At 34.6% G+C, this 8,458-nt stretch overlaps 1 protein-coding gene across 1 annotated transcript; it reads right to left on the bottom strand.

The window, feature by feature from the left end:
* Window positions 1-920: 920 nt before the first annotated feature.
* CLEC4E (C-type lectin domain family 4 member E) lies at window positions 921-5,960 on the bottom strand. Its single transcript, XM_081309366.1, has 6 exons — window positions 5,858-5,960; window positions 4,920-5,012; window positions 4,200-4,286; window positions 3,089-3,240; window positions 2,348-2,463; window positions 921-1,331 (listed from the first exon to the last, which is right to left on the bottom strand). The coding sequence occupies exons 1-6, from the start codon at window positions 5,892-5,894 to the stop codon at window positions 1,175-1,177; spliced, it is 642 nt and encodes a 213-aa protein (XP_081165492.1). The 5' UTR covers window positions 5,895-5,960; the 3' UTR covers window positions 921-1,174.
* Between the last annotated feature and the right edge of the window lie 2,498 nt (window positions 5,961-8,458).

Raw genomic sequence — 8,458 nt, 5'->3', positions numbered from 1 at the left:
AGATATACCACATGTTTCACTCTTCCTGCTTAGAATTGCTTTATTCTGGGTCCCTTATTTTTCCAGATAAATTTCATGGTTGTGGAGAAAATTTTAAACTTGATTGCAAGACTTGTACTCATAAATACATATATATAAGATCCTGCTCCCCACCTAATGAATGATTATCAGACTGCATCATCAAGAAAGGGAAAGGGACTGGAAAGAAGAAATACAAGAGTAAGAACACTTTACATGATTTTTTATAATTTTTCTTTACTTCGGAGAAACTTATTTTTATAAGTTGCCACCCAGACCTTGTACATGCTAGGCAAGAGCTCTGCTTCTGAGCTACACCCCAGTCCAGACAGAGCAACATTTTAGGAAAAAGTTTTATATGGTAATCTATAAAACATACATTTTTTGAAGTTCTAGAACCTTTACATTTTTAATTTTTCACTTAATAAAAATGAAATTAAATTTAATATTGAAAAAGTATCATGTTGTATGATTTCTTTGTATAGGAGAAAAATGAATAATTTTTCCCCTTATGAATCACATCATCCATGGCTGATGTCCCAATACAGAAGATAAATTAATAAAATGAAGCCATATAGATTTATTTAATAAAAGTTTTACATGACATAGGAGTCATCAGAAATGTCTAGTCAGAGGAACAGAGAAATCAACATATATTTTATCTCATGACTTGAAGATGCATCTTAGTTATTATACAGGAAAACATAGAGAAGATGTATGTTTGGACAGGAGATGAAAAACAACATGAGAAAAGACAGGCTTTTCAGGAGCTAGAAAGGGACAACAGGCAATCATTCAAAGAAATTTTCCAAAATCTTCTTTGTTTTACTCTGTACTTGCTCTATGTCCCTGTACTTTCATATAAATACCAATGAGGTGAGTGTATCATAAGGAGAGTTCCTTGCCTCTCATGACTAGTGCATTGCTTTGAAAATTCTGAGAGGAGGACCTAACATGGAGGAGAATGTACTTCAGTCAGCATCATAAATTATAACATTGAAAAACACTTGTTTTATTTATATCTGAGTAATGAATACTTATGAAGTCCTATGGTATGGAATGACTATTTTCTCTTGTTGGGCTATGGATATATTCATGTTCTTGTTCCTTATCATTTATATATTTAATTCATGCATATAGTTCTTAAATATTTGTCTTAGTTTGCAGCATTTATTTCTGGCATTTCACAAATCCGAAACATGTTGTAGAAACAGGGTATATCATTCCAATTTTTCCTTGCATTTGAAGAGTCCCTGATGGTGGCACAGTCCTCCAGCGTAATTAAATTGTTAGGCTCTCCTGCATCCCAGAAGCTGAAAAAGACCAACATGGGAGATTTTAAATCCCAGCAAGAGGAAATAAAGTGACCTAATACATAAGGCAAACCACTTTTGTGTTATTTACAATAATTTTGTGATGTAGAAATTATTATCTTTATTTTGTCAGGGAAGAAAAGGAATCTCAGAAAAGCAAGACCATTTGTCCAACTCATAGAACTTGTGGGTTTTAAAAGTGAACTGGATTCTTTAGTCTTTCTATTCTGTCATGCCTCTTCATGATTTTAGACCCATAAGGAGAAGTTATTTCCTTTGCATTCTTACCTTATGTTAAAGTTGGTTCTCTTTATTCTACTCAGAGTATGTGTTAACTTAGGTACACCCTTAAATTTTACAGTGCTGTAGTGAAGCAACTTCTCTAGAGAACCCGAGCCTCTGGGTTTTATTCTTAAAACTGCAGTTTATTAGCTGAGTAAGACATTTAATACTTTGACATTTAGCTTCCCCAAATGCTAGATGAAGACTAAGTACATTGATGTCTCTCAGCAAGGGATAATTTAGGTAAAATGAAATAACAAATGAGATAAAAACTTAAGTGCTGTGTTCTAATAATTCAATACAATTATTAAGGAGAAAAGGGACATTATCAAAGGATTCCCACTTTCACATTATAAGTGGGAAACCATTTTTAAAAAGTTTTACATGCTTTCTCAAAACACTGTTTTTTTTCCACTTATCTAGTTTTTGGGCATAAAACTGTATTCTATTCTTTCTTTTGCAACTTCAATGAGCACATATTTCATTCTAATCTCCTTCCTATTTTCATTGATCATTTCTCCTTGATTCTTGAGACAGTTCCAGGAAATGGGAGAAGTAAGAGATTGTGCCTCCTTTCTCTCTTCTATACGAGTTTTTCCTCTTTCAGAATCTAATACAACCTGAATGTTCTTCATGTATCAACAATAACAAAAAGTTTTGAGAATGCCCCTAAACAGTGGTATAACTTTAGGACTGTGGGTAATGTGGTTATTTTCCTACAGGAAGGTACTTACCTCAGTGACTCTGTGAAAGGTGTGCCATCCACCCATTGCCACTCACCCTCAACCACTTGGTCTGTCAGTCCAATAAAATACTCTTTCTTTTTAGGTTTTGCATGGTAAAGGAATTCCTATGGAAGATATAAAATCAAAAAAGAGAAAATCAGCTATTTCACTTCAGAAGAGATGTTGCAAGTAATTGCAATTGAAAGAGGTAAAGTAGGATCAAGACAAGAAATGATAGATCAATGAATCTGAAATCATAATATCATCAAGGATTACCTTCTAATTTTTTATTGTAGTAAAACACACATTAAAATGAAACTTAAAAGGTAACAATCAACAGGAGAATTTCAACAATTAATTCAAAGTTTATTTACTTTTATAGATAGTCAAATCTCTTGTCTATCTATAGCACAAAACATTTGTAATCATAATTTAAAAATAATGGACAGTAGTTGCCTTTCTTCTCTCATATGATATGTTCATAAACAAAAGGGTTATTCTAAAATTAATTCCCAATTTTCTTTCCCCTAAATAATAGTGTAACTCCACAAGGAAATCGCCTTTTGGTTAGGTTCATCTAGTAATGAAGATAAATTAAAACAAATATTAGAAGTATTAGAAGCAGCATGCATTGAATTATGTTTATTTAATAAATTGTAGTTTGGGTCAAACATTGGCCCATGTATGGGAAAGGGATGGATTATGTGGAGAATACTACATCAACACTGGAGGAGCCTGTACTACAATTACCTGTTCCTCCTGTGTGTTGATAACCACCAGGTGAGCTCCCATGCCTGAGCAGTTCCTTGAACTTGATAACCAGGACATGGTGTTTGTAGAAAAGAAATAGCAGCTAGATTGAAAATGTTTCCAGTTCAATGGACAGCAATTCTTAACTGATCCTGGGAGAAGAGAAATTTCAGTTAGTGCCTCAAATGAACTGAGTAAGAAAACATAACATTTCTTCTGATCCTATGGAGACCAGCATTGATAACAGAAGCCTCATAAATCCTTGTTCATTCCCCACATCTTACTGAGACTTTAGATAGTTCCAATATCAGTAAATATATAAACAACATTTTTCTTGTCTGTTGAACATATCTTTATTTTCTAGATGTCAGTGCTAGTAAATACAACAATACATGCCATCTATTTAAGTTATGCAATTGATATTGAACCCTTTCGTTTGTTCTTAGACTATTAAGGGCAGAAAATGCAAGCTATGTATTTTTTTCCTGGGTGACTCCTAAGCAAGTGTCTCTTTTGCTACCTAAAAATGTATTCTCAACCAAGGCATAAAGACTGGCAACATTTCTAAGAATAATACAATATTAGCCTTTGAAGTTTCTTTAAAAAAAAACACAAAAATCTCTCAATTTAATGGTGAGGAAATTATAACTCAAAGAAGAAAGTCCACTTCCCAGTATCATGCAGCATTTTTCCAAGACTTGTAGCAAGACAAGACATACAGGCATTTTCAGTTTATTTCTGAGGTACTACCAAATTCTCTACTCTGTACTCTTTTTTTCTTTTACCTTATTTGGGATACAGGTAAAAGAAAAAGAAAATAGGATACACTTTCTGTTTACAGATTTACTGTTCAGACACATCCTCAAATTTATTCTAAACTTTTCTCAAATGTCCCTGAAATTTTCTGACTCAATGCTAATTACATTTCCAAAGTTTTGTCCTCTATCCTGACCATTTCCTCAACATTCTTTTATAGTATAGACAGGATTTCACATTTTGTTTTAAAAAACAGGATCTCATCCAATGATAATTTTCTTATTCCAAAATCAGTCTAGAAGCCATAAAGTGTAGATTTATAAATTTTGATATTCAACAGTGGGGCCTGTTATACCTGAACCATCATTATTGCAGGAGAGCTCCCGTAAATTCTCATGTGGTCGGAACTTCTCATCACAAATTTGAAAGCTGTGATATGTCACTGTAAGAAAAAGGGCCCAGTTAATGCTCATTTTTTTGTTGTTATTTATGATTTTTCTCAGTTTAGTGTTCATAACAAAAGTGGCAATAATTATTATGATGTTTATATCCTATTTTCTTTTCATTCCATCTACAGAGGCACTGGGATTCACTTCCTAAAAAGGAGAAGACTGTTTCATACTTCATAGTTTTCCTGACTTTTGAAGATGAGTACACTTTATTCCAGACCCAAAGACCTAGAAAAACCAAACATGTTTGCATTTCCTCTTATTCCAAGTTTAACTTCTCAACCCTTTCTTACAAAAAAAGTAATTTGTTTTTACATCTGGTCCTGAGCAGTGAATCCAAGCTCCAGGTTATTGTCTCACAGAGAAGAGTACATTAATGATTAGGGTACAATGGGAGGGCTCTAGCAACAGGGAGGTGAAAACTGTGCCAGAGATCACTGAAATCTGGTAATGGTCCTCTAGTAGTTGGGGGTTTCTGGTTTGAAGAATAGCCCAGAGATTAAGAGGGAAAAAAAAAACAAAATAGAATACATGTTTCAGGAGAAGAAAAGCCAGAGGCAGCAAGGAAGAGTTTACTCTTAATATTATTGTGGAGAATTGGATTAAACTTGACCTTCAGAACCCACCGATACATCTGGTGATGAAACAGGCACTGAGAAGCAGGATGGAGGTACTGGCCACAGTCAATAAGAATGCCTGGGAAGAGAATAGTCTTCTCTCTGTAGAAAGGCAGACTCAAACACAGTCAATCTTCCTGGGACAAATAACAACAGAGATTTAAGAGAGTCTTATTTTTTCTTCTTTCTTTCCACTCGAATTGTTTGTATTGTGTAATTCTAAAGTGTCAGCATGCAGCAAAGTCACCTGCTGGACTTGCTGAAACAGATAGCTGAGCCTTACCCCCAGAGTTAGCAATTTGAAGGAGCTCATTTGGAACCAACAAGTTTTCAGGGGTTGCAGATGCTGCTGGTATGAGGACCCCACTTTAAGAGTAATCCATCACTAATTTTAAGACTTTGACTCATGAACTCAGTTATACAATTATTTTCCTTCTAGTTCTTCTAGTTAAAAAAGTACTTTCATATTTATAAGGCTCTTTTTGTTTCTCTCCCTTTTATCCCTTCTGCTTTTCTTGTCTCTCCTTTCTCTTCAGTGTCTCTTTTATCAAGTTTGCTGTAAATTAATCAGATAAAGCATTGACAATCCTGTATTAGCTTCCCCCCTCTTCCTAATATACATTTTAAGGACAAGGAAAGTGAGTTCCACAGAAGTGAAGTGACTCAGCGCATCAAAGAAAAGGAGAAATAGCAGTCTGGTAGCTCTCCTTGCATTCAAGTTAACAAGCTTCTAGTATGACATATAGTCTTCTAATCAGTCTCAATCTCTCTCTCTCTCCCCCCCCCTCTTCTCTCTGTCTGTCTCATTAAACATCCTTTTTTCCTCTTCTCATTCCTATTTTTTTCTTAATTCCACTGAGTGCTTTTCTATTGTCCTGCCCCTCACCATATTTATCTCCTTTTCCAATAAAATATCTAAGGAAGAAATGAAAGAGTTGCAAGTTTACCTGTGCATTGTAGTGCAGATGATTTGGATGAATTCATTCTCTTTCTTTCTCTCTCCCTTCTCAGTTTCTGGGTCCAGGAGTGTTCCGTTTGTAAGACTCCAGGGAAAATGAATCATGAGTGATCAACACTTTATTTCCTTTTAGATAGTTCAACACTAGTAGACATACATTAGCTTGTTTGGTGACTGTGCATTTAACTCAGGATTTCCCTTCTTGCATAAGGTTAAGGGAGTTTACTGTACAACTTGTCTATTTTCCTCACTCCAGGAAATAACAAGATGAGGAAATGACGAAGGACTAAGCAGCAACACATGTAGGCTGACTGACATGAAATGCAAAAAACCTAAAAAAGTTTTTTCTTTAGGTGGAAAAAGTCTCATTTTCTTTAACACCTAACTCATTCCCAATTTTCCCTTGACAGTGTGGTGTCCATCTTTGCATTCAAAATTTCAATTTTCATCTGTATCACCCACACTTTTGATAACTGAAAAAGAAGGCTTGGACTCCAAATCTCACACATTTAGCAGAGAGCTGGACATATAGTGGGTGTATTTAAGACTTAGCTATGAGAATCTTTTTCCATCTTTTATCATTTTACTTCCTTCCTCTTGAGATGGTAGTGCTGAGTATTTGCATCCCTTTTATCCAATGTTAACAATGGTTTATTTCACAGACCCACCTTAGCTGATCAACCTCATGCAACATGGACATGACTCCTTTGAAATTCAGATCAATTTGTTACAATATGAAACAAATCCTGAGGCCTCAGAGAGAGCAAGTATTTTAATTCTATTGCTCTGATATACTTGGAAATTTTAGTTCCTTATTGTAACCTACACTATGAGAAATAGATTTACATGTTAGAAGAAGCAATTTTTTTTAGATGTTAGGATGTAATGCTTCACCAGAATGTTAGTTTGATAGGTTCCATTTCCTTTCTTAAAGATAGGAGAATAAGAACATGATCACATTGGTCTCCATTGTCTTAAAATTTCCCAAGTGCAAAGAAGCAGAAGTATGATACACATGAGTTGGTAATCCCCACATCTGATAATGCAGATGTTCCATGTATTAGAAAATGTCTTTTGTCCCACAGGGACTTTGTATTATTTCAATAGATTAGGAAATTTGTTTTGTATTCTTCATTTTATAGTTATATATATTTATTTAAAACATTCTAAAATTATATATGCAGATTGCTATGGTTTATATGAGTGTTCTCCAGAGGTCTATAATGTAAAGGCTTGGTCACCAGGGTGGTGCTATAGGTAGGTGCTTTGGACCTTTAAGAAATGAGGCCTAGTAGGAGGTTCTTAGATAATTGGGGTATATCCTTAATGGGGATAGTGGCACCTCTGTTGAAGTCTCCCTCTGCTTTGTTCTTGGCATAATATGTCATTCTCACCTGAGATCCAAATCATGCATGTGGCTGTCCAATGTTGGACTTGAACCTGCAGAACCGTGCCAAAATAACCCTGACTTTACTTCATATGTGATGTGTATCAGGCATTTTATTATGGTGATGTAAACGTTTATACACACACACACACACACACACACACACACACACACACCACACATATTTAACTAACATATACATACATATTTACATTATACTATAGAACTAACCTACATAGTGATATATATAAAACTAAAATGTTTAACATAATATGGGTATTAAATATGTTTATATTTTATTACATACAGTAAAGATAATATCTACCATATGTATAGATTATATGTCTTCTTTCAGAATTTTTCTTTACCTTTGATTTTCTGTGGTTAGATTATGTTATGCTTATATGTACAAGTGTGTATGAGTGTGTGTGCACATCTATTTCCATTGGTCTGCCTGCTTGATGTTCCCTGAATATCCTGGGTCTGTACTTTGGTGTGTCAGACACTAATTTGGGGGAATTTCTCAGTCATTATTGTTTCAAGTATTTATTATCTTTCTTTCTGGTATTCCTATGATAGATATTCAACTCTTGTAGTTGTCTCACAGATTATAATATTCTCTTTTCTCCTTTCTTTTTTTCTGTTTGTTTTTCAGTTTTGAAGTTTTATATTGAGATATCCTTAAGCTTAGGGTTTCTTTATTCAACCATGTGAAGGCTACTAATAAGGCCATCAAAGGCTTTATGCACTTATAGTGATTTTTATCTCTAGCATTTTTTGTTCTTTCTAAGAAAGTTCATAATTCTACTTAAATTGTCCATTTGTTCTTGCATGCTGCCTGTTCATTAGATCCCCTAGTATACTAATCATAGATATTTTAAGTTTCCTATCTGATTGGCCAACATCCCTGCTATATCTGACTGGTTCTGATGCTTGTTCTATCTCTTCAAACCATGTTTTCTGCCTTTTTATGTTTTATATTTTTTTGATAGCTAGACATGATTTACTGTGTAAAAGAAGGTTCTAAATATATGTGTATCTAGTAATGTAGTGGTAAGATGTGGGGAACATGAAACATTCTACAGTTGTATGATTGGATCTGTCTTTGGTGATCCTGTGCATCTGGACTGGACCGTTGCTGATGCATCTCCATTTTCTTCCTCTTGGTGGGAAACTGAGGCTAGAAGAAGTTTCTCCTAGAAG

The sequence above is a fragment of the Spermophilus citellus genome, assembly GCF_964194105.1.
Source record: "Spermophilus citellus genome assembly, chromosome: 10".
NCBI lineage: Eukaryota > Metazoa > Chordata > Mammalia > Rodentia > Sciuridae > Spermophilus > Spermophilus citellus.
The sequence above is the reverse complement of the archived record's forward strand: the minus strand, read 5'-3'. Positions and strand labels throughout refer to the sequence as shown.

Coding starts and splice junctions, on each gene's coding strand:
- CLEC4E (XM_081309366.1), bottom strand. CDS start 5,894: ATGAATTCATCCAAATCATCTGCACTACAATGCACAG. Junction 3,241..4,199: donor CTGCAATAATGATGGTTCAG/GTATAACAGGCC, acceptor CTCTTCTCCCAG/GATCAGTTAAGAATTGCTGT. Junction 1,332..2,347: donor CCTTTCACAGAGTCACTGAG/GTAAGTACCTTC, acceptor GGTCTTTTTCAG/CTTCTGGGATGCAGGAGAGC.